The sequence below is a fragment of the Macadamia integrifolia genome, chromosome 11 (assembly GCF_013358625.1).
Source record: "Macadamia integrifolia cultivar HAES 741 chromosome 11, SCU_Mint_v3, whole genome shotgun sequence".
Classification (NCBI taxonomy): Eukaryota; Viridiplantae; Streptophyta; class Magnoliopsida; order Proteales; family Proteaceae; genus Macadamia; species Macadamia integrifolia.
In genome coordinates this window covers 16,499,079-16,525,874 of record NC_056567.1, presented here as the reverse complement: position 1 = coordinate 16,525,874, position 26,796 = coordinate 16,499,079, and the positions used below count along the sequence as shown (strand labels likewise).

The 26,796-nt window shown below is 39.9% G+C and overlaps 1 protein-coding gene across 6 annotated transcripts in view; it reads left to right on the top strand.

The window, feature by feature from the left end:
• Window positions 1-26,796, top strand: part of LOC122093638 (alpha,alpha-trehalose-phosphate synthase [UDP-forming] 1-like) — a 135,921-nt gene that overhangs the window by 74,746 nt on the left and 34,379 nt on the right. For all 6 annotated transcript variants that reach the window (XM_042664002.1, XM_042664004.1, XM_042664005.1 and 3 more), the window contains one exon: window positions 13,869-13,917. In XM_042664002.1, the coding sequence (XP_042519936.1) occupies window positions 13,869-13,917 (49 nt within the window). The remainder of the gene's footprint in view (window positions 1-13,868; window positions 13,918-26,796) is intronic.

The following is a 26,796-nucleotide window of genomic DNA, read 5'->3' as shown; positions in this document are numbered from 1 at the left end:
TTATTTGTATGATATAGTACGATACTTAACTATACGTACCTATACTTAAAGGAATTTAATTCTTTGATCAATAGTTCGTATCGGTAGTATCGTACGTATCGGCACCGGTACGGTACGATATGATACGCCAATACTACGATACACTTAGTCCAAAAATTCCCTGTAGCGTATCGGTAAGTATTGTACCAATGCCGACCGATACCGATATGTATCGGCCGATACGGTACGATACTTACCAATACTTAAAACCTTGTCTGCCTCTGTACTGATCGAGCCACCACAGATTGCTTCTTGCTCCGCCATGTAACTAGGTTTCCACCTATAAATGTGCAATAGCCTGATGTAGATCTCCTATCAGAGACTGAGCCAGCCCAATTTGCATCAGTGAAGCCTTCTATCCCCATGTGGTTATGCTTGGCAAAAAGTAGTCTTTTTCCTAGAGAGGACTTCAAGTACCGGAGAATGCAGTAAACCGCATCCAATTGCCCCACTCTTGGGAGCATGTATAAACTGAGTCACCACCCCCACTGCATAAGTAATGTCTGGATTAGTCAAGGACAGATAGTTAAGCTTCCCAACTAGGTTCTAATTCAACATCTTCCCCTAACTTATGATTCTGCTCAATAGGAGAACTTGTAGGTTTATAGCCTAGCATTCTCGTTTCTTTCAATAGGTCTAGAATAAAATTTCTTTGGTATATATTTATGCCCTTCTTAGATCTAGACACTTCAATCCTCAGGAAATACTTTAAGGGTCTTAGATCCTTGGCCAATCTGAAGAACTACTTAGCCTGACAGTTTCAAACTATCTCAGCTTTATTATCTCCAGTTGCCACAATGTCATCAACATAGACAATTAGGCTGTAATGGTGCCCATTACACGCATAGTGAACAGAGCGTGGTCAGCCTGACTTTGGGAATAACCATTCTTCAGCATGGCCTGTTTAAACCTTTCAAACCAGTTCTTTGGATATTGATTGTTTGAGACCATACAGATCCTTCTTGAGAAGGCATACCTTTCCTGTAGCTGAAGGGAGCTTAAAGCCTGGAGGAGTTTGCATATATACCTCCTCTTCTAAGTTGCCATGTAAGAAGGCATTCTTCACATCCAATTGATACAATAGCCAATCCTTATTCGCTTCCAGAGATAAAAGGATCCTTATGGTGTTATGCTTAGCCACAGGAGCAAATGTCTCTTAATAGTCAATCTTATATACTTGATTGTATCCTTTTGCCACTAGCCTCTCTTTGTACCTCTCAATAGTACCATCTGACCGGTACTTGATTGTGTAGACCCACCTGCATTTAACTGGAGTTCTCCCACTTGGAAAGTCAACCAATTATCAGGTATAATTTTTTTCCAGGGCCATCATTTCCTTAATTATGGCTTTGCTTCCACTTAGAATCAGACATAGCTTCAGAAACATTCTTGGGAATAGAAGCAGATGAGAGAGCAACAGTAAATGCAACACCTGTAGGGGAAAGAGAGTCATAGGAAACAAACTGGGCTATAGGATTCGTACAAGCTCTTTCCCTTCCTAATAGCATTAGGAAGGCCTAAATTTGATGGGGAAGGAAGGATATAACCTGACTGAGTGATGCAGATACGGCTGCCCTTGCTTGGTTGGACTAGCATGACCGGCTTTAGAAGCCAAGAGCCAAGAAGAACCGGTCTAGCCTAGGGTTTTGGTCCAACAAGAGTTGGAAATAAAATTAATAGTTATTTGGTATTTATTTCATACCTTTTATTTTTTAGATTTGAATGTAGGAGTTAGGATTTATTTCCTTTGCATTAGTTTCCAATTATGGTTATTTCCTAGTTTAGGCTAGATGCTATGTTAGTAGAGTTTCTAATTTCTTGTCTTTATTTTCTATATATTGGGTGTAGTTGATGGACATGGAGGATGAATTGAATGACGAATTAGAAATTTGGGTGAACTTTGTGGTTATGCTTGGTCGTGTGAATCTCGTCCCCTCCCCCTTTGTGGATTCTTCCCTTCCGTAAGGCCCCTCATCAATTTGGTATTAGAGTCGAATATCCTATTCCCTTCTTCCCTCTCATCTTTCCTTCCCTTCCCCATTCTCTGTTTCGATTACAGAGACTGAAAAAAAAAAATCTTTTTCACTCTTTTCCCTTTTGATAGCAGTCAGCCCTTCCGCCTCCTCTTTCTTTGTCCGACACCAAAAAAAAAAAAAAAGAAAAGAAGAATTCGACGAAGAAGAAGGAAAGTCGAGGAGAGAGAGAGATAGAAGATAGAAGAAAAGAAGATAGGAAGAAGATTCCGAGGAGAAGAAAGAAAGAAGAGGCAGAAGAAGGAGAAGAGAGATAGAACAAAGGACATACCTGCAACAAAAAAAAAAAAAAAATTCCCATCAAGAGACACGTCCCTTGGTCCAAGTCGACTCTCAGTGCTGGTTCAAAGAGAACTCCACTACTGGTTTCTGTCTCCAAGTGGGAGACCTACCTTGCGTCTGTCGGTAACCCAAACACTCCCCCTGAGACTTACTTTCTATTTTACTTTTGAACTTCTGCTAATTACACTTTGCCCCTCACTTTATCTTTTAATTCTTTCTTTATTTCCAGTTACACTCCTACCCACACGTGATCTCCCTTGTGGTTTAATTTGAACTTCCAAAAAATTATAACAATTCTGCCATCCTTGCCAAAACCAAAAAAAAAAAAAAAAAACCAAAGATAATTGCCATTCTGCCATTCTCATTTAAGTTTCCATTTATTTACTATTTTGCCATTACTCTTTGAGTGCTATTTTGTTAAATCATCACCATGGTAGCCAATAGTGAAGTTGTTCAACAGCTGAACTCTTATAAAGGATAAATTGATACAAAAATTGATGTTCTCACTACCATCGTTACATCCCTTAAGATAATGATGGAATCTATGCAAGTTTCTATTGATCGTTTGGTTGCAGCAGATAAAGGAAAGAGTCACATTTAATCTGGGGATTCTTCCAACACCACTTCAAAGGATTCGTCAGTATCACTACCACCACTGCCACCACATCATACGCCACCACCATTTGGTACTGGTAAATATGTTGATGGAGCAAAAAGAGCAGCAAGGTTGGATGTCCTTGATTTTTATGGAGACAACAATCTAGAATTGTACCTTGATTGGATTCACAGCTTAGAGACATTCTTCAGATGGTATAGGTTGACTGAGGCCCGAAAGATCCTATTTGCAGAGGCCAAACTGAAAGGCACGGCCCGAGTTTGGTGGATCAAGCTACAGCAACAGAATTGAACCTGAGGCATTGGCTTAATCACTACTTGGGCTGAAATGCATGAAGTCATGAACTGGAGATTCTTACCTTCTGATTACAAGCAACGCATGCATCTCAGGTTTGCACAGTTGAGACAGGAGAATTTGACCGTTGAAGAGTATGTTGTTAGATTTTATTATTTGGCCACATGTTCTGATTTTAAGTGGGATGAAGAAGTATTAGTCGCACAATTTTGCAATGGTTTGCACCCTCAACTTAGTGTTGCCCTTGCATCTAGTCGACTGCCTACTATGGAATACGCCGTGCAAATAGTGTATCAGGTTGAGGAACGTCTAAAACGCCCATACAATCGGAGAAATTTTGCAGATACTTTTCCTTGAGGTACTTCCTACCCAAGAAAGGTCATCAAACAAACCACAGGCTAGTGCTACATCTATGGCCTCTTCACGACCTAGCCGGCCATATATCTCCACCTGAGCATGTTTCTGAAATGCCGTCTTCACGGCTTACTCGTCCATACTCACCCCCTCGGCATGATTTAGATAAACCTTCTGATGCAACAAAATTTATAGTTCGGTGCTACTTATGCCATAGATTTGGACATATTAGTGCTCAATGTCCAAACCGTTTGGTTGCTTTTATTGATAGGGATTCTCCTATACCATATATTCCCGAAGAGCAACTTGGTTCTGACACAGTTGATATAAGAGAAGAGCGTGCGCCAGGTGAAGTCAATGACACTTTCAATGATGAAGACCAACATCCTTTTTATGTCATTCGTCATGTGTTGACCACTCAAAAAACCACTAATAATGAAGATTGGTGCCACAGTAGTATTTTTCAGACTCATGTGTAGTGCAATGACCAGTTGTTAACCTTGGTCATTAATGGAGGTAGTTGTACTAATGTTGTCTCTGAAGATGCTATTTGTAAGCTGGGATTGAAGACAGAGCCATATCCAAATCCCTACAAGGTTTCTTGAGTGAACAACACTAATCTCAAAATCACAGATAAGTGTCACATATTCTATTGGTGGATTTAAGGATACAGTCCAATGTGACGTGCTCCCTCTGAAGGTGTGCCATAACCTTCTTGGTCGACCTTGGTTGGTTGACAAGAAAGTACAGTATTGTGGCTATAGCAATACCTATGCTTTCAAGCATGGCAACAAGAGTATGAAGTTTTAACCTGCCAAAGATCTCCCTGAAATTAAGCTCAAGAGGATGGTGGGATCGTTCCTCATTCAGCGTATTTCTTTAGACGGTCTCCTTGGTCCTTTTCCTAACTCGACGGAGTCGAGTTCTTTTCAGAGGAGGAGAGTTGATGCAGATACGGCTGCCCTTACCTGGTTGGACCAGCATGACCGGCTTTGGAAGCCAAGAGCCAAGAAGAACCTGTCCAGCCTAGGGTTTTGGTCCAGCAAGGGTTGGAAATAAAATTAGTAGTTATTTAGTATTTTATTTCATGCCTTTTATTTTCCAGATTTGAATGTAGGAGTTAAGATTTATTTCCTTTGCAATAGTTTCCATTTATGGTTATTTCCTAGTTAAGGCTAGATACTATGTTAGTAGAGTTTCTATTTTCATATCTTTATTTTCTATATATTGGGTGTAGTCAATAGACATGGAGGATGAATTGAATGATGAATTAGATATTTGGGTGAACTTTGTGGTGATGCTTGGTCGTGTGAATCTCCTCCCCTCCCCCTTTGTGGATTCTGCCCTTCTTCCCTAAGGCCCCTCCATCACTGAGGGTGGATCTCAAGAGTTGGATTCAAAGAGGACTCTTAGCTGGTCTTCTTGTTCCTCCTTGTGTACACAATAGGCACCTTTTCATTACCTGAACTTGAACCACCTCTTAAATGATTACCAATATCAATTATATCCACCTCTTTGTGTTTTTCAATGTCAAGCATAAGGAGAGATAGGCAATGGGGAAAGAAAAAGAGATCTCATCAATAGCCTTTTCACTTCCATTATGCTCCCCCTTAAAAGGATGCTGATGAGGGGCAAAAAAAGGAGGAGACTCCAGGAAGGTGATATCTTTAGAGAGAAGCCTTCGTCTAGAAGAAGGATGATAGCACTTTTATCCCTTGGTAGGGGAGGAGTAGCTAAGAAAGATACATTTAAGAATCTTGGGGTCTAGTTTAGTCCGAGAAGACTTATTAATATGGACATAACAGATGCACCCAAACACTTTGGGGGGAAGAGAGAAAGAAGAAGACTGAGGGGATAAGGTGTCCAAAGGAGTTTTGGAGCCAAGGAGTTGTGTCGGCATATGGTTGATAAAAAAACTAGTAGTAAGGAGATCTTCTGATGGGGTAGCCTTAGGGAACAGAGGGAAAATCGCATAAAGAGAGGGAAGGGATCACACCAGCGCACAAATTCACTAATTCTAAAATAAAATTCACTCTAAAAATCAAACGTTGAGTTTATGCAAGTATATAAAGGAAAAATAATAAAACTACTACTTAGAACACTAAAACTAACTCTTACTTCATACGTATCCTACCCAAAACAAACTTAAAAGACTTAATATTAAATTAAACTACTTCCAACCTTTGTTGGACTAAAAACCTGGGTTGGACCGGTTCTTTTTGGCCCTTGGCTTCCACAGTCGGTCATACTGGTCCAACTACGTAAATACAGTTGTATCTACATTAGCTCTCCCCTTCTAAAAAGAACTCGACTCCGTCGAGTTTGGATGAGGTCCACAAAAATGTTGTCAGAGTTGATGCGCTTGATGAGAAAAGTACCAACTGTCCCCTTGAGCTTGAGAGGGGGAAGATCTTTTGTTGGAAGAAACTTCATCTCAAGGCCACCATGCTGAAAAGAGTATGTATTCTCAGTGATTAGCTTTCTTGTCGAATAACCATGGGTGCCCCAGAAGAATGTGACAGACTTTCAGAGGCAGAACATCACATTGAACCTGATCAATCAGTCCGCCCTTGGAATACATTAGCAAACACCTTTCATGAATTTTTAGATTATTGTTGTTCACCCACCCAACCTTGTAGGGTTTCAGATGAGGCTCAGTTTTTAGACCTGACTTGCGAATAGCATCTTCAGCAACAACATTGGTACAACTGCTGGGGTCAATCACCATATTACACAAACTGTCATTGCATCACACCCTGGTCTGAAAGATACTATTTCGGCGCCAATTGTCTTCCTTGGGAATCTTCTGTGTAGTGAAAAGAGGACGGATCACATAGAACGGTTGAGGCTCACCATCACTGTCACCATCATTGATCTCATTAGGCTCACGATCACATTCAGCCTCAAGATTTACTATTCTTGTTTTCGGTTGCTCTTCTGGTGCATAGGGTATTAAATTGTCCTTGTCGATGTAGACCAATAGTCGGTTAGGACATTAATTAGCTCTATGCCTGGTACCCCTTGCATGAGAAACATTGAATAGCCTCCTTTGGAAATACTGAGTTCTTGCCATAACCACGCTGAGGTGAGGAGTATGGATGATTAGGCTATGAAGATGACATGTCTGAATCACGACGATGTGGAGATTACGGTCGGCTAGGTTGTGAAGATGCCATAGATGAAGCACTAGCCTGTGGTCTATTGATTGACTTCTCCTGTGGAGATGACTGTGGCTGAATAGAACTAGGAACTCTAGGAAAAACATCTGTAAATGGCCTCCGATTGTATTGACGTTTCAGACTCTCCTTAACCTGATATGCTACATGGACAACATCTTCCATTGTAGGCAGTCGGCTAGAGGCAAGAGCAACACTAAGTTGAGAGTGTAAACCATTGTGGAATTGTGCCACCAATACTTCTTCATCCCACTCAAAATCCAAACGAGTAGCCAAATAATAGAACCTAGCAATATATTCTTCCACAATTAAATTCTCCTGTTTCAACTGTGCAAACCTGAGATGCATGCGTTGCTTGTAATTAGAAGGCAAGAATCTCCGGTTCATGACTTCATGCATTTCAGCCCAAGTAATGACTAAATCAATGCCTCGAGTTCGGTTCTGCTGCTGTTGCTTGATCCACCAGACTTGGGCCTTGCCTTTCAGTTTGGCCTTTGCAAATAGGATCTTTCGGGCCTCAGTCAATTCATACTATCTAAAGAATGTCTCTAAACTGTGAATCCAGTCAAGGTACATTTTTGGATTATTATCTCCATAAAAATCAAGGACATCCAATCTTGTTGCTCGTTTTGCTCCATCATCATATCTACTAGTTCCATATGGTGGTGAAGGTGGTGGTGGTGGTGTATGATGTGGTGGTGGATCCTGTGGAACGGTGTTGGAAGAATCCCCAGATTGAATGAGACTCTTTCCTCTATCTGTTGCCTCTAAACGATTAGTAGAAGCTTGCATGGATTCCATTATTGTCTTAAGGGAAGTGACAATGGTGGTGAGAGCTTCAATTTTGCATCGGCTTCTCCCTTATAAGGGTTCAACTGTTGAACAACTTCACTATTAGCTACCATGGTGGAGATAGGCAAGATTGCACTCAGGTATGATGGCAAAATAGTAAATAAAGGAGGTTTAAAGAGCAATGGCAGAATGGGTAAATAATAATATATATATATATATATATTTTTTTTACAGGGATGGCAGAACCGTATATACTTGAAACTAAATTTAAACCACAAAGGGGGCATCATGTGGGGGAGCAAGGGTCTAATTGTAAATAAGGACAAATATGGGGTAAGAGGAATAAAGGTTAAAGGGAGGGGTAGTGTGGGAAATAAACAGAATTAAGATGGGGTAATTCTGGAAGTTCAAAAGAGTTAAAGAATAAAGGAGGAAACAAAAGAGATCGTGGTTGGGGTTACCGACAGAGGAGTCCTCCTTCTTAGAGACGGAAAACCAGCTATGGAGATCCTTCGATCGATGAATTTGGCTTGTGAGGGGGTGTTGCAGGTACATCTCTCTCTTTTCTCGCCTTCTCTTCATCTCGTCACTCTTCTCTTCTAAACTTCTTCTTCTTCTTCTTCTATTTTTTGAACTTCTTCTTTCTTCTCTTCTTCTGCTCGTTCTTCTTTCTTCTTTTTCTTCTTCTTTTATTCTTTTCTTCTCTGCTCCTCTTCTTCTTTTCTTTTTCTGTATTCTGCTTCTGTCTTCTTCGTCTGTTGTTTTTTTTCTTTGTCGCTGCTGGCAGAACCCAAGGAGGACGATCTTCTTTGTTGCTGCTTTTTTTTGGCTGTTGGGACCCTAAAAAGGGCTCGATTGCAGGAAATTGGGAGAGGAGGGTGGTGAGTCCAGGGTGATCGATTTTGTTCTCTTTTTTTTTTTTCTTTTTTTTTTTTCATGTCTCGATGGAGCTGAAACAGAGAATGGGGGAGGGAAGAAGATGGAATGGAAGAAAGGGAACGAGGACTTTCGGCTCTGATACCATATTGATGGGTTAGCCTTAAGCAGCAGAGGGAAAATCACATAAAGAGGGGGAAGGGATCACACCAATGCACAAATTCACTAATTCTAAGGTAAAATTCACTCTAAAAATCAAACATTGAGTTTATGCAAGTATATAATGGAAAAATAATAGAACTCCTACTTAGACTCTAACACTAAAACTGACTCCTACTTCATACGTATCTACCCAAAACAAACTTGAGTAAAAAATAAGACTTAGAAAATAAAAGACTTAATATTAAACTAAACTACTTCCAACCCTTGTTGGACCAAAAACCTGGACCGGTTCTTCTTGGCCCTTGGCTTCCACAGCCGGTCATACTAGTCCAACCAGGTAAATGCAGCTGTATCTACATTAACTTCAGACTAAGAAGTTTTAGGAACATGTATGTTAAAGAGAAGACTCCTACTGACCTCCAACAAATGGCGGTTTTTCCTCTCAGCTACCCTATTTTGTTGGGGTGTGTCAACACAAGCTAGCTAATGGATAATGCCATGATCAGTAAAAAAGTCTTGAAGACCACCATACATATACTTCCCCCTTGTCAGAACGAACAATTTTAATTTTAGTGTCAAACTGTGTACATATCATATGATAAAAATTTTTAAATGCATAATACACATCACTCTTGTGCTTCATCAGAAGAGTCCAAGTAGCGCGGGAAAAATCATCAACAAAAGAAACAAAATAACAAAAATCATGTAAAGTAGTAGTAGAAGGCCCCCAAACATCAGAGTGCACAATGTGAAAAGGAACAGTAGATCTATTATCATGATAATGATAAGAAGAATGATAGTGTTTGGTAAAAATACATGGTTTACAATGAAAGACATGGGAACTAGGAAAAGAAGTAAATAAATGAGGTAACTGTTTCCTCATAACAACAAAAGATGGATGTCCTAAACGTTGGTGCCACAACATCACAAAATCCACAGAACTACTATCAGTACGTCCACACACATAAGACTGAGTTGTAGCCAAAAAAGCTAATTGAGGTTCAAGTAGGTAGAGTCCTTTCTCCTCATGCCATTGCTAATAATCCTCTTCGTCACCAAATCCTGAAAGAGACAATAAGGAGGAAAAAAGTGACAACAGTTTAGGGATTTTGTTAGGTGACTCACAGATAAGAGATTAGTGGCAAGGTTAGGGACATGAAGAACAGAATTTAGGGAATGGAAGATATAATAGGAATGCTACCTTTACCAGAAATGGAGAAGAGGGAGCCATCGGCAACCTTGACCTTATCTCTTTCGGAACAAATAGAGTATGTATCATAATAATGGGACGTATCAGTCATATGATCTGTAGCATCAGAATTAATAACCCAAGATGGAGCTGTGGAAGGGGCAAATGAAGAAACCTATAATGCGGAAGCTGAGGAATCTGGCATTGTAAGTGAAGAAGATGATGAGACTCCCAGTTCAGACATGACCTTGCAGAATGCTACAATATCCTCCTTAGTGAGGGAACTGTGCTCTGCTTGTGTGCTAGGAGCAGACCTTGTAGTAGCATGCTCAGCCTGAACATTGTGGGCTCTAGTTCTCCCACTATGTCCACCATGAGCACCACTAGAACCACCACGCATGCCAAGAGGTCGACCATGAAGAAACCAACATTTCTCTTTGATGTGCCCTAACTTCCCACAATGATCACATCGTCTGTCATCTCCACGAGGTGGGCCTTAGCCTCGGCCACCACCACGCCAATCTCTCTGAGAGCTAGTAGTAAGAGCCGACCGCTTAAGAGGAGGGGCTGAATTTTTATGGCCACCCGCTTGGTCTCCTCACTCTGCAAATAGCTACACACTTCATCAAAGGATGGAAGAGGAGACCGGCCCAGTATTTGTATCCGGATTGGCTCATACTCGGGATTCAACCCACCAAGCAAAATAAGAACCCGTTCTTTTTGAAGTATTTGATAAACCTTAGCTTCATTCTCAGGATTGGACAGTTAGAGGTCCCTATAGTGATTATACTCCTCTCAGAGACTAATGACAATGTTAAAGTACTCCGAAATGGTCTTATCCCCTTGCTTCATGCCAAATACCTTTTGAAGTAGTTGATAAACTTTGGCCGAGTCACCCACACGATCAAAAGTTTTAGTAACACTGTCCCAAATATCCTTGGCAGTTTCTTTCCTCATAAACCTTCTTCCAATATCAGGTTTCATGGAAAAAATAGCTATGTCATCATAGTGGTGTTTTCAATCTCCCATTTTGGATATGATGGATCATTTGGGTTTGGAGCCTTAATAGTACTTGTAACATACCCTAGCTTTCCCCTACTCTGTAAGGAAGGCTTCACAGAATGACCCTAATCCAAATAGTTGGTGTTGTCTAACTTCATAATAGATATTTGAGTATGTGCGTTATCAAAAACCATAGGAGTAGGAGGAGCACTAGTCGATACACTATTGAAACATATCACCAAAGAGGGCTCCAAGTCCACTATCTTCAGACATGTTGTGGATGAGGAGTCACAAACACAATGTGGAGTACATACTCTACCCAAGTTTTCTTTCCTTGAACCAAACAAAAAATTCCAGCAGCCAAACCAAGCATACACTTCAAAAAAAGGATTCACACCATCTACCTTCTTCAAGGGGTAGGATCATAACATAGGAGCACAATAACCCTAAAAACACATAGCAATCGGAAGCATCACAACCACATTTCAGAGACAAAAAAAACCAAAAAACAAAGCTGGCAGTACCCTGTGTGCAACAAAGAGTTGAGTTGTGCAGCCTCAACTCAAGGAGGCTTGTAGCGAGACTAAGAGGGGTGATAATACACCCTAGGGCGACCTAAATGAACCTGGTTTCGGCTGACCAGATGAGAGAGAGAAAAAAATGGTCCAGGGCTGGCGGTGAGCTTACTTAGACCTAGTTTTGCTTATTACAACCTTCAAGTGTCTCTTTCTTCAAAGGAAAACTCCCCTTGGTGTCCCCATGGTCTCCTTGCGTGCCTCCCACAAGGTTTCTTCAATTTTCTCACATAGAAGTCTCTTTCCTTGGAATCCCTTTGTAACCTAGGGTTCCAAAGAGAAGAGAAGAAGGGAGGAGACTGGTAGCTCGACTCTCAAACCAACCTTATATGCTCTGATACCAAGTTAGAATATGTAGATGAGGAAGAACAATGAGATGAGAGTTAGAGGAGAAGAAGAAGAAGAAGAAGAGGAAGAAGAAGAAGTAGAAGAGGGAGAAGGAGAGGAGGCAATGGTATGATTGAATGGTATGTTGTGAGTAAAATCTCACTAACACCAAATATATTACTTCATTAACATATTTACAAGAAATTACATATACCTCCCTAAGGAGGAGAAAAGGGAAAAATAAAACATAATATGACAAATTACTAAACTATCCTTAGAGTAACATAACTAATATCTCTAACAGTTGTGACAATGAGGTGGGCCCGAAGGAGCTTTAAGCACGAAAACAATGCTTAAGTCAAGCCTCTGGGCAAGGAGTGCGAGGGAAGGAAGGTAGTCAAAAAACTAATTGCTATGAGGCTGCTGCTTCAGCTTACTCTGTAAACTGAACTCGTTGCCCAAGTAGTTAGATTAGTTCCGCCGTATCCTACACTTGCCTGCTTGAAAGCCAAGGCCCCCAACACAGTGGAAACCTCTCTTTTTTAAAAATCAAAGCCAAAATGGTACTACTTTGGACCCTATGTAGGTAGTTTTCGGACCGTTCACTCGAGGCTATTCCACAATAAAAACAACCTACTATTGACCATGTTTTTATTAAAAAATATGGGTTTGAGAAGTTTTGTTTACCTAAAACTATTCTTGATAAGAAAATGATCTCCAAAGGTTGATGATAAAGTGATAATCTCTAATCTCGAAGTGTTGAAGTTATTCTACATTGTAGAGGAGAGATTTGACAAGAAAAACCACCAAAAGGTCACTTTTTCTTCATAGTTGGGCGAGATAGGCGAGAGATGTCGAGTTATGTCTAGTTGGGTCGAGTTGGGTCAAGTTTGGCAAGAAAAACCATAGGTTCAGTATATCTGTTATGTGACTTGGTCTCGAATCGAGTCGAGACTGAGACATATCTCGTGATCTCGACTTAGATATTGTACAGTTTATATATCGCCTGTGCTCTTGTCTTGCCAAGCCAAAAAAAGAGTTAATAACGAGATCTCTCTGAGATCTTGAACCATGGTTTCTATACAGAAATAGAAGTCTTCTAATGACTTCTAAAATACTAACTACTATGTTGTAACATAACAGCAACAGATAGAAACAAATAACTAGAACTTCTAGTAGCCTCGTATGCAAGACATGTGGAGGGGTCCTTAATGGGCTCAAACCTGGCCCAAAAATTGGGCCTAAACTTGAACCGCAAGTGGCTCAAGGGCTGGGCTTGATGGGGCTGCTGCTGGGCCTTTCTTCTCTTCATCCTTCTATACATCCGTGTGTTTCTGTGATGGAAACTTAGTTGCATTAATGAGATCCATATATGATGCTATCTTATGCTTTTTAGCTTCAACTGAGGAATGAGGGCTTAACGTCATCCTACCTGAGCTTTATTACTGACAATTGGAAATTCGATCCATGTATGACTCTACCTTATACTTTTTAGCTTCAATTGAGGAGTGTGGGTTAACTTCATCCTACCTGAGCTTTATTACCGACATTTGGAAATTCTGAGATGAAATTTGTTGAAGTTATATATGCATTTCTTTATCTTCTTTTTCGGAGTCTGAGCTTTGTGACCTTCAATGATTAACATAAGAACAACGGTTTTATTAACTGCTGAGTGCTATAATAGTTTCATGTGGAATAAATGTTGAATCAAAGTTTCTGGACTTCTAATTTTTAATCGTTTAAATTTACTTTGGTATTATTTTTTTTCAATGAGAAATGCCAAAATGTTTCATTAAAAAAAAATAAAAATGCAAGGGATTTACAGTATATGCAGTAGTTAGGCAATTCTTGCTTGGCAATTCATATTTTTGTAATGAGTAATCATTATGCATTTCTCACTTCCATCTTGAACTGCTTAAAGGCATGCAAGTGGAGTATTGAACTCATACCCATTTTGGGTTATTGTTAAAACATTGGGAATTTTGAAGTGTTTGGCAAATGGCATAACATTAGCAATTTCACTTGTTTCAAATATCTTTTCATGTCTATTTGTGGTCTACTGAACCTATGGTTTTTCTTATGCATCTTTAAATTTTGGATGTTGACAAGAAATGAGAGATTTTCTGAAATATTTTCTTCTTGTTTCTACAGGACCGATCGCTTGACTTTCATGCATTATGTGCACTATATGCAGTTACTGGTACTCGCTTTTCTGACATTATGCTAGAGCTTTTAGTTAACTGTACTGTCGACCCAAAAACTTTTTGGCGTTACCATTTTCTACTTGATTGTATTCCCCGACGAACAATCAGAGCCCAACAATGTATAAAGTAGGAAAGCAGTTGAAAAGTTGTATTCCCCTCATTGTAAGTTAATAACTTTGTTTTAGCCTGTGCTTGTAATGTAGGGCTAGGACTCAGAGCCTAACCCCAAATAGGATCACTACCCAACTCAAAAATAAGTACTGACTGTATGGATAATCTCAGTAATACCCCCGAACAGTGGGACAATCCCACTAACTGCAGGCCGAAACTGAGGCTTGAAACCTAGAAAAATAAGGATAATATATTAACTCAGATATCACAAATAGTTCAGGCAGGGTTTGCCAATCAAGTGTGTCTATATATAACAGAGATCAGATCCGAGATTCGTAGCCTGATCCGAAGGCTATATGAGGAGCAGCAGCAATTCTTAATTTAGGTCAATAGCAGAGATTTTTCTGGGCTCGGGAAATAGGCCTCTGCTGAGGCTGATCTGCTGGTCGAGTGGGGCCTTTGGGGTTGCCATCTAAAACCCAAAAGATGGTCCTCAAAGGATTAGCAGGCTGGGAGATCTGGGGTCTCCATCTTTCAGCCAGAAATCTCCAGGAAACTAGTATCGCAGTGACTTGTTTTGGGTTCTTCAGATCCCCAATTAACAGAAACAACTTGGGGACTTTAATGGGGATCTCAGTGGTCAAAACAATAGCCTAACAATAGGTCTCTGTTGGGAGAAATAAATAGACAGAATAATGAGATCCATGGTGATCGAGGGGAAGAGGAAAAGGGGAAGAAAAGGGGTAATGGGTCTCTCACCTCTCGCATCTCTCATGACAATCACAATGCACAAAGTAAAATCTATTAGTAGAAAATAAAGGAGAGAAGGAGAGAAGAGAATACTGGCTTGTCAGAGTGACAGAGGCCACCACTTATATTTCTAATCAAGGGAATTACAATCAAGGCATGCTAGCTGTTAGAAGTGTCCAGTGAAAGGGGAGGAATCCTGACTTGTGCAGGACTCCAACCTTGGGGTTTTCCTAGTCCCATTAGGACTGTCCTACTCCTATTAGGACTGAGTTCTATTAGGAGTTTGCAGCTAGTATTAGTTTCCTATTATGTTTTGGTCTGACTATTTCTAGTAGGACTTGTAGTGGCTGGTCTATTTAATGAATGAATGTGGGAAGCCTTGATCTAATTGATTGGGACTCCCTTGCTCAAATCACAGGACTCTCTCTCTCTCCCCTCTCTTTACATGGTTTTAGAGCCTTGATCTCCAAAGAAGAAATCGGTCAAAGCTCTTTCCTCTCCTATCAGTAACAATTCCTATTTCCATCACAGGTTGTTATTGGTTCCGCCTATGCTCTACTTTTTTTAAAGGGGGTGGCTTCGTCCCCTAGTTTGCTGGGTTTTTGAATGAAGGATTGATTAACTGTAATCAATCATATGGTGTGAAGGATTAACTCAAAAGTATTTGCTAGTGGTTTCTGGTTTGGTTTTTTGGTTTGAAGATTGAAGTATTCAAGTAGTGGAAAAATCGATCGAAGCAGTCAGGGTTTTGACACTTTGCCAAAATCAATTTTGATCATATCTTTTTTTTTTTTTTCTCACAGCGTAGTTTGGAAAATCCTTTGGAGGTTTTCTTCCTCACCATACCAGCAACATTCAATCCAAGTTTTAGCTCCATTGGAGCCTTACAATTCCAACTGTAGGTAACCCTAGGTTTTCGCTAATTAGGGTTTTGCGATTTGGGTTATGTTAGGAGTCTGTGAGTTGCGCAGACTCCTCCCATCGGTTAGTCAAGATTCCTAGTTGTACTAGGACTGGTACTAGTTTCCTATAAGTCAGTAACTAATAAGGTAGTCTTCTATTCTGTTTTATATTCCTAGTCATAGTAGGACAGCTGTCCTATTGTAATTGTAATAGAATGTTAGCTATTTAATGAGAAGATGAGGGCAGAAGCAATCACACAATTGGATCTGCTATTTCCTCAAGTTTGACTCTTTTTCTCCCTCTCGGTCTTTCTCTATTTTCCTTTATTTTATTTTTACATGGTATCAGAGCTGGTATGATCCTTAAATCAATAAATCCTATTTTATAGCCTACTGTTTAGAAAATAAGGTAAAGAATAGCTCTCGGTTTCTGGTTTCTCCCCCAAGAAGCTCGCGGCTCTTTTAGAGCGGATGTTTTCATCCCCTATTTTTTTTGGAATGTGTATGAAAGACTGATGGTTGAAATCAGTCGCATGTATGAAGGGATTGACTCAAATTGTTAGAAGAAAGTTTCTAGATTGGGATTTTTGGATTGAAGATTGGTTTCTTGGCTGACATTTCTCTCCTGGAACTGACATCAATAACTGAAGTAACTTACAAACCAGCCGTCAGAAGTCAACAAATTTGGAGGTTTTTGTCGCCTTGGGAAGACCTTCATTCGATTAGAAGTACAGTCCATTCTATGCCCAGAACAGCAAGCCACAGGTACTTCTCTAAAACCCTGCGTAGGTTTTTCTCTCTGCTTCTCGGTTGGGATATATTTGGTGGATTTTGGCTACTGTTTGGGTACTGTTTTAGGTACTATTTACTAGACTTTGGGTACTGTTTTGGGTACTGATTTGGGCACTGTTTTGAGCACTGTCTTGGTGCTTTTTGGGTACTGTTGTGGGTACTGTTTGCTGCTATTCCTTCGGGTTTTAGTCTTCAAACCACTGTTGGCATATTGGAGTTTTGACATCTGTGCCAATTCGCCTTTGGTTGTTACCTTTTATTGAAGATTGTCTGCTATTTTCTTGAACTTGTGTGATCTAACAAAGGAGGTTAGATCGATTGATTCGTTCTGTGTGCACTAATGGCTGACACAAAAGGGAAGAAAGTTGTTACTGAGGTGATGTCTTCATCATCACATAAAATTACAGAAAAGAAACTTTTAGGAACTACCAATTTCTACCAATGGAAGAAAATTGTGCAACTTGTTTTGACTGGTCGAGATCAGCAGGATCACCTAACAAAGGGAAAACCTGCTAATGATACTACATGGGATACGGTTGATGCACGTATATTCAGACAGCTACTGAACTCAATGGATAACTCCATAGTTGATGTTGTTACTCACATTGATACTGTGAAAGAGCTGTGGGACTATTTGAATGTTTTGTATTCTGGACAGAACAACCTTTCTTGTATTTATGAACTGTCTCAGGACTTTTATCGGACTGACAGGAAGGGTCGGCCTCTAACTCAGTACTTTCTTGATTTCAAGAGGATGTATGAAGAGCTGAATTCTCTTCTCCCTATTAGTAGTGATGTGAAGAAGATGCAAGACCAGCAAGAGCAACTTACAGTTATGGGTTTTTTGGGAGGTCTTGGAACAGAATGACTCTGTTCGTTCTCAGATCCTTGGAGGTGACAAGGTGGCATCTCTTGCAAATACCTTTTCCCGAGTCTTACGGGTATCTCGAGAGAATTCTCGGGATTCCACTCCAGTTGAAAACTCTGCACTTGCAACACAAGGTTATAATCGACGAACTTCACGTGGCATAAGTAATGGTGGTAATAAGGGACAATTTACTAGGAACTCTTCAGATAGTTCAGGAGCAGTACTTACATGTCATCATTGTGGTAAACTAGGATACATCCAACGATTTTGTTGGAAACTTCATGGCAAACCTCCTCAAAAGCAGTTTGCCAACTCAGCCACAGTTGATGAACCTTCTCAGCCTAGACAATTTGAGGGTAAGATGGTCAGGATGACCAATGAAGAATTTGCACGCTTTCAGAATCAAGCACCCTCACCTCCCACTGCTACTCTTGTTCAGACAGGTAATGCCATTTCTTATCTCTCCGCTTCTTCTCGCCCCTGGATAATCGATTCAGGTGCATCGGATCACATGTCTGGTATTTCAGGTATATTTTCTTCTTTTAAGAAGTCCTCTATTACTGTCACATTGGCCAATGGCTCAATCGCTAAAGTCAATGGTTTTGGCATTGTTCGTCTTAATGCCTTCTTATCATTATCATCTGTGCTTTATTTACGCGAGTTACCATTCAACCTATTGTCTGTAAGCAAGTTTACACAAGCTTATAATTGTTCTATAACCTTTTTCTCCGACTCATGTGTTTTTCAGGATCTTACGACAAAGAAGATGCTTGGTAGAGGTCGTCGGGTTGGGGGGCTGTACCTTTTTGAAGACACTGCACCTTCCATAGCCTGTTCGGGGATGTATGGGGCCCTTGTCCTGTTACATCCACGTTAGGTCTTAAGTACTTTGTTACTTTTGTTGATGATTGTTCCAGGATGACCTGGCTTTATTTTATGAAAAATCGTTCTGAGTTATTTACCATCTTTGTGACTTTGTTGCTGAAATACAAAATCAATTTGGCATGACTCAAAATTCTATGGAGTGATAATGCAAAAGAATACTTTTCTGGTCCATTTTCTTAGCTTATGGCTACGTGTGGTATGATACACCAGTCTTCTTGTTCAGACACTCCTTAGCAAAATGGAGTGGCTGAAAGAAAGAACCGTCATTTGATGGAGGTTGCTAGGTCACTTATGTTTGAAATGAAGGTATCCAATGTTTTTTGGGCAGATGCTGTTCTCACTGCTTGTTATCTTATTAATTGTATGCCTTCCTCTGTTTTGTGTGGTGGTATTCCCCATTCCTTATGATTTCTGTCTGACCCACTTGTTCTTCCCCCTCATGTTTTTGGTTGTGTTTGCTTTATTTGTGATCATCGTCCAAGGTTGTCAAAATTGGATCTTCGAGCCATTGTGTCTCTTTTTGGGTTACTCCCGTACTTAAAAGGGTTACCGCTGTTATTCCCCGGTTCTTCACAAGTATTTTGTCACTACTGATGTCTCCTTTTTTGAATCCACCCCATATCTTAATAAGTCATTTGTTGTGTTTGAATTGGATGATGATCTTCCCTTTTATGTTATCCATCACTCTAATCCGTAGGTTGCCACTGAGACAGAGGTTCCACCACCACCACCTCTGTTATAGGTGTATACACGACGTGTTCGGGAAGCAGCAGCCCACCTCTCCCTGCGGCACCTACCTTATCATCTTCGTCTATGATCTGCCTCCAGGTATTCCTATTTTTGACCTAGATCTCCCTTTTGCACAGCATAAGGGTGTTCGGAGTTGTACCCAACATCTTATTGCTGATTTTGTGTCTTATTCTGGTCTTTCGTCTTACCTTTCATTCATGTCTTTCCACTATTTCTTGTCATCTTGTCCTTAAGACCCTTGCAGAGGCATTATCTAATCCTGGGTGAAGACTGCTATGACAGAGGAACTGTGTGCCTTAGAGGCAAACCAGACTTAGGATCTTGTATTGTTAACCCTGGCAAAAAGGCTATTAGTTGTCGTTGGGTATATGCAGTTAAAATGAACCCTGATGGCTCTCTTACTCATTTGAAAGCTCGATTGATGGCAAAAGGGTATGCCCAGGTTTATGGCATTGATTACCTGGATACCTTCTCTCCTGTTGCCAAAATGGCTTCTGTTCGTGTTCTGATTTCTCTTGCGGCTTCCTCTCATTGGCCGTTGTTTCAGTTTGATGTGAAGAAGGCTTTTCTTCGTGCTGACTTGCATGAGGAAGTGTATATAGAGCAACCTCCGGGGTTTGTTGCTCAGGGGGAGTGTGGAAAGGTGTGCAAGCTTAAGAAGTCCTTGTATGGGCTTAAACAGTCTCCTCGAGCATGGTTTGGAAGATTCACTGATGTGGTATGTGCATTTGGACTGTTAAGGTGTGACAGTGATCATTCTGTGTTCTATCGGATGTCTGGTGGAAAGAGGATATTTTTGGTTGTTTATGTTGATGATATTGTCGTTACTGGAGATGATGTTGAAGGAATCCAAAGTTTGAAAGCTCATTTGCAGCAATACTTTCAAACTAAGATCTAGGACGGTTAAAGTACTTCTTGGGAATCGAAGTTGCTCAGTCAAGAAAAGGAATTTTTTTGTCTCAGAGAAAGTACGTTTTAGATCTACTTTCAGAAACGGGTATGTTAGGATCCAAGCCCGTTGATACTCCAATGGATCCAAATGTTAAGCTTATACCTGAAGGTGATGTGTTAGATGATCCTGAGAAATACAGGAGGCTGGTAGGAAAGCTGAATTATTTAACTGTGACTCAACCTGACATTGCCTTCCCTGTCAGTGTTGTGAACCAATTTTTATCATCTCTATGTACTTCACATTGGGATGCCGTTGTTCGTAGTCTAACGTATTTTAAAAGAGCTCCAGGATGTGGTCTGGTATATTCAGATCATGGACATAATCGTATTGAAGGTTTTTGTGATGCAGATTGGGCTGATTCTCCTATTGATAGAAGGTCAACTACAGGGTACTATACTTTTGTTAGTGGAAACCTTATGTCTTGGAAGAGCAAGAAGCAAGCTGTTGTGGCAAGGTCTAGTGCTGAATCTGAGTATCGAGCCATGGCTCATGTTACTTGTGAGTTGATGTGGATAAAGCAACTCCTGACTGAACTTGGTTTTAATTGTACTTATTCTATGCAGTTATGGTGTGACAACCAAGCTGCTATTCATATTGCTTCTAATCCAGTGTTCCATGAGAGGACAAAACATATAGAAGTTGACTATCACTTTGTTCGTGAAAAACTACAACAAGGAGTTATTTCGACAAATCATGTTCGCACAGGAGAACAACTTGCAGATGTTTTTACTAAGTCCTTGGGGGTAGTAGAGTGGATTACATTTGTAACAAGCTGGGCATGACAATGTCTATGCTCCAGCTTGAGGGGGAGTGTTAGAAGTTATCATAGGAGAGGAAAGGAGGAGTCTGTGAGTTACGCAGACTCCTCCCTTCGCTAAGTCAAGATTCCTAGTAAATAGGAGTCCTAGTTGTATTAGGACTAGTATTAGTCTTCTATAAGTCAGTAACTAATAAGGTAGTCTTCTATTCTGTTTTATATTCCTAGTCATAGTAGGACAGCTGTCCTATTGTAATTGTAATAGAATGTTAGCTATTTAATGAGAAGATGAGGGCAGAAGCAATCACACTATTGAATCTACTATTTCCTCAAGTTCGACTCTCTCTTTCTCCCTCTCAGTCTTTCTCTATTTTCCTTTATTTTAATTTTACAGGTTAATTCTTCATCAATTGGTGATTTGGTGGAATTTTGTTTGAAGATTAAGTTCTCCTATTAGGATTGATCAATGCATAAGAGCGGGCAAGCCTGTGGCACAACGGTTAAGTTGCACTATTGCAACGTGTTGGTCACAAGTTCAAAACTTGGAAACAGCCTCTTCTGTGAAGAAGGGGGTAAGACTGTGTACACTTGCCTCTTCCAGACCTTGTTGTAGTGGGAGCCTTGTGCACTAGGTTTTAGTGCATAAGATCACTCAATTGTGTGATTTGTCTTTTGATTCTTTGTTCTCTGTGAATAAACTTTGTGTTCTCTTGTAATTCTCTGTTATATCTTGCATCAATGGCTGACACTGAGCCAAAGAATATTGTCCCTAAGGTGATATCCTCATCCTCTAATAGAATTACAGAGAAGAAGCTTGCAGGAGCTTAGAATTTCCAAAGAAAAATTTGCAGTTGGTTTGGATTGATCATAACCAGCAAGTTCATTTTATAAAGATGAAGTTATAATTGATACTCCGTGGGATACTATTGATGCACGTATTTTGGGCTAGCTGTTGAACTCGATGTATAACTCTACCATTGATATTGTTACTCACATCGATACTGTGAAGGAGTTGTTGATACTGTTAAGGAGTTGTGGGATTATCTGAACGTTTTTTATTTTGGACAAAACAATCTTTTTCGCATCTATAAGCTATCTTAGGATTTTTATAGGGTTGATCGAAGGGTTGACCTCTGACTTAATACTTTGTTGATTTCAAAAGGATGTATGAGGAGTTGAACTCTCTACTTCCTATTAATAGTGTTGTCAAAAAGATGCAGACTCGCAATTATGGGTTTTTTGGGTGGACTTGGACCGGAGTATGATGTTGCCAGGTCTCAGATTCTTGGAGGTGATAAAGTGGCCTCTATTACTGACACATTTTCTCGAGCCTTACGAATAGTTCTAGAAAATTCTCATGATGTTGCACTTACATAAGAAGATTACCCCACTTTTGTGTATTAGAATAACGATAGAGGTGGGGTTTGTAGTACTGGCAGTGGAAGTAGTAAGGGAAAACCTTCTAGTACTTCCAACACTTCAGATGGTTCAAGGGCAATACAAATATGCCACTATTATAGTAAATCACGACATATTCAACGCTTTTGTTGGAAACTTCATATCAAAGCCCCTTAGAAACAGTTTTCCAATTCAGCAACAATTAGGCGGTCTGTGGACTTTTGTTGCTCTCCATGGTGCTTTCGGACTAATAGGTTTCATGTTACGTCAATTTGAACTTGCTCGATCTGTTCAATTGCAACCTTATAATGCAATCGCATTTTTGCTCCAATTGCTGTTTTTGTTTCCGTATTCCTGATTTATCCACTAGGTCAGTCTGGTTGGTTCTTTGCACCTAGTTTTGGTGTAGCAGCTATATTTCGATTCATCATCTTCTTTCAAGGGTTTCATAATTGGACCTAGTCTTCTCAATGTTCTCATCCTTTACAATTTGAAGGAAAAGTGGTTAAGATGACAAATGAAGAATTTGCACGGTATACTCAGTTTCAAATTCCATCTCCTCAACCTTCCACTACTTTTGTCCAGACAAGTAATGTTACTGTATGTTTTTCATCTTCTCAACCTTGGATAATTGATTCAGACGCGACAGATCATATATTTGGTATGTTAGGTATATTTTCTTCTTTTCAAAGGTCTTCTAATACTGTCATGTTGGCTAATGGATCTGTTGTAAAGGCACTGGAAAGAGTCATCTTAGCTCTTCTGTTACCCAATTTTCCTTTTAATCTTTTGTTTGTGAGTAAATTTACTACAGCCCAATTGTTTCGTAACTTTTTCTCTTGATTTATGTGTTTTTCAGGATCTTATGACGAAGAAGACGATTGGTATAGGTCATAGAGTTGGGGGGCTTTACCTTTTTTAGGACAATTCTAATTCCGTTGCATGTATTCTCTACTCCTATTAAATCCATTGTGAACTAGGTCATCCATCTCTGCAAAATTTACAGATGCTTGAGCCTTGTTTCAGTTCTATTTCCAGTTTAGATTGTTAGTCATGTCAGTTTGGAAAGCTTCACCATGTAAGCTATCCACCAAGAGTCTATAAACGGCCTGCGCATCCCTTTTCTTTGGTTCATTCGTATGTATGGGGTCCTTGTACCATTACTCTTAGATTAGGTTTTTTATATTTTGTTACTTTTGTGGACAACTATTCTAGAGTTACTTGGGTTTATTTAATAAAGCTTCGTTCTGAGTTCTCTATATTTTGTGCATTTGTTGCTGAATTTTGAATCATTTTGATTTAACTATCAAGGTTTTACGAAGTCGTCCCCATTCAGTTGGGATAAGGCTAAGTTGTGTTGTATCAAGGTTTTACGAAGTGATAATGCCAAGAATTGCTTTTTTGGTCCTTTCTCTTTGTTTATGGTTGGTTGTGATATGTTACATCAATCTTCCTGCTCAGACACCCCCAACAAAATGGCATTGATTAAAGGAAAAATAGGCATTCGATGGAGGTTACTTTGTCATTTTTATTTGAGATGATGGTGTTCAAACAATTTTGGTCAGATGCTATTTTAACTACTTGTTATCTTATTAATCGAATGCCTTCATCATCGTTACAGGGTGTTATTCCCCATTCTTTATTGTTTCCTTCTAAACCTTTGTTTATCCTTCTTCGTATTTTTGGTTGTGTTTTTTTTTATTCGTGATTGTCCTCTAGGTTTGTCAAAGTTGGCATGCTCTTAAGTGTATCTTTTTGAGTTATTCACACTAAAAAATGTTATCGTTGTTATTGCCAAAACTTAATAAATATTTTGTTACTGCTGATGTTTCGTTCTTTAAGTTTGATTCTTATTCGGATAACTCTGTTGTTGTGTCTGAAATGGATGATGATCTTCCCCTCTGTGTTCAACATTATTCTCTATAGGTTCCCGCAGATGCAATAGTGCCACCACCACCACCAGTGGTGCCAACTCCTTCCATAGTAGTACACCTACTATCCGTTGGTCCAATCGTCTATAGTCGTCCTCATAGAGAATCAGCATCCCCTGTCTCTATGGTCCCGACCTCTTCCTTTTGATGTTCCTATTGCACAGCATAAGGGTGTTTGGAGTTGTACCCAACATCCCATTTCAAACTTTGTTTCTTATTGGGGTCTATCTTCCTCTTTTTATACTTCTTTCTACTTGGTCTTGTCATCTTGTTCCTAAGTCTATTGCAGAGGTATTGTCTTGTCATGGCTGTAGGACATCTATGGAAGAGGAGTTACTGGATCTGGATACAAATCATACTTGGGATCATGTGTCGTTACCTCAGGGTAAGTCAGTTATTGGTTGTCAATGGGTTTATGTTGTTAAGCTAAATCCATATGGTTCTCTTGCTCAGTTGAAGGTTAGGTTAGTGGCCAAGGGCTATGCATAGGTATATGAGGTTGATTATTTGGACACTTTTTATTTTGTGGCCAAGTTGGCTTATGTTCGTATTCTGATATCTTTTGTTGCTTCTTCTCATTAGCTGTTATTGGGGGTGTATGATGTCTTGTAATCCGTCATAGTTTAATCCAGAGAGTATTGGTGCAGGCGTCTCGATAGGTAGGACTGTGCAGCCCCCCGCTTGAATTTTTTATTTGAGGGCAGTTTTGTACTTTCCGGATTGGGGTTTTTCACTATATATTTGTAATGAGGGTTTCTTTCTCTATAATACAAGAAGTACTGAGAGGTGTGAGGACGAGCACTGTAACCCTATTCTCCATTGATAGTGAAGCAGGATCTTATCTCACTGAGGACGTAGGAAACCTTGTTGAACCTCGTAAACCTGTGTGCATTGTTTGTTCTTGTTTTTCTATTATTTTCTGCATTGTTTTATGGTTGCGTTTCTACAAATTAGTATCAGAGCTCTAGGTTTCCGTTTTCTAGGGTTTATTATCACGATGGCAGGGAAGGGATCGAATGTCAAGTATGATGTCGAGCGGTTTAATGGGAAGAACAATTTTACCCTTTGGCGTCAAAGGATGAAGGAACTTCTGATACAACAGGGTTTGGCGAAAACATTGTTGGGGAAGTCGAATAAACTTACAAAAATTACTGATGAAGATTGGGAAGAGATGGAGGAAAAGACGGTAAGTGTTATTCGATTGAATCTTTCTGATGATGCCTTATAATATGTTGTGTGCATTGAATCTGCAGCGTAGTTATGGGCGAAACTTGAAAGCATATACATGACGAAGTCCTTAACGAACAAGTTGTTCATGAAGAAGCAATTGTATTCTCTATAGATGGAGGAAAATACAGATCTATTAGAACATCTTGACATGTTCAATTAGATCGTAAGTAAACTTGCAAACCTGGAGGTAAAGATCGAGGATGAAAACAAAGCGTTACTATTGCTATCTTCGTTCCCATAATCGTATGATCACCTGGTAACGACTCTCTTGTATGGAAAGGAGACCTTTAAGACGGATGAAGTTGCGGCTGCCCTTATGTCCAATTATACAAAGAAGAAGTCCAACAATACGAAATCTCAAGGAGAAGGTCTTTTCGGAGGTGACAAGGAGCAGGAAAGAGGGACATCAAATCAGAAGGGATCTGGGAAGAGTTGATCGAAATCAAAAGGGGCAAAGATAAAGGTCTCTTGTTACTATTGTAAGAAGGAAGGTCATCTGAAGAGAGTGCTTGAAAAGAAAGGTGGACTTGAAGGTGGAGATAAATCATTTAAGGAAGCTAGCGTGGCTGATATTTCAGATGGAGATGATGGAGATGTACTCTCTATATCATCAGGTAAGAATCAACCTTCTGATTCTTGGATTTTAGATTCTGGATGTTCATATCACATGTGTCCACATAAGGATTGGTTTGATATATATCAATCATACAATGGTGGGTCTGTCCTAATAGGGAATAATGCTGTGTAAGACCATTGGTATAGGAACTATCAAAATCAAGGTGTTTGATGGGATAGTAAGAACTTTAGCAGATGTGAGACATGTACTAGAATTAAGGAAAAACTTAGTATCTTTGGGGGCACTTGACTCAAATGACTGTAAGTACATAGCAGAAGGTGGAGTTCTCAAAGTTATTAAGGGTGTTATGGTTGTTCTGAAGGGACAGCTAACAGGAAACTTATGCAGACTCATAGGGAGCACAGTTACAGGTGGAGCATCTGTGACTACAGATGTAGGATTTGATACAGATGATACTTATCTGTGGAATATGTGGTTAGAGCATATGGGAGAAAGAGGATTGATGGAGCTTCATAAAAGGAAACTATTGAAGGGAGTGAAAACGTGTAAACTAAACTTCTGCAAGTATTGTGTGTTTGGGAAACAATGCAAAGTCAATTTCAAAACTGCAAAACATAAGAGTAAGGGGGTGCTTGATTATGCACACAACGATGTATGCGGTCCTTCAACAACCGAATCTAAAGGTGTGGCAGAATACTTCATGACCTTTGTTGATGATTACTCAAGGAAAGTATGGATTTACTTTATGAAGCATAAAAGTGAGGTTCACTAAATTTAAGGAATGGAAGGCTGAGGTAGAAAGGAAGACAAGAAAATTAAGTACTTGAGAACAGATAATAGAGAGGAGTACATGTACAAGCCGTTTCTTGAATTGTACAAAGGTGAAGGGATTACACGTCACTTCACGGTTCTAACGACACCACAGCAAAATGGTGTAGCTGAAAGGATGAACAAGACATTTCTAGAAAGATC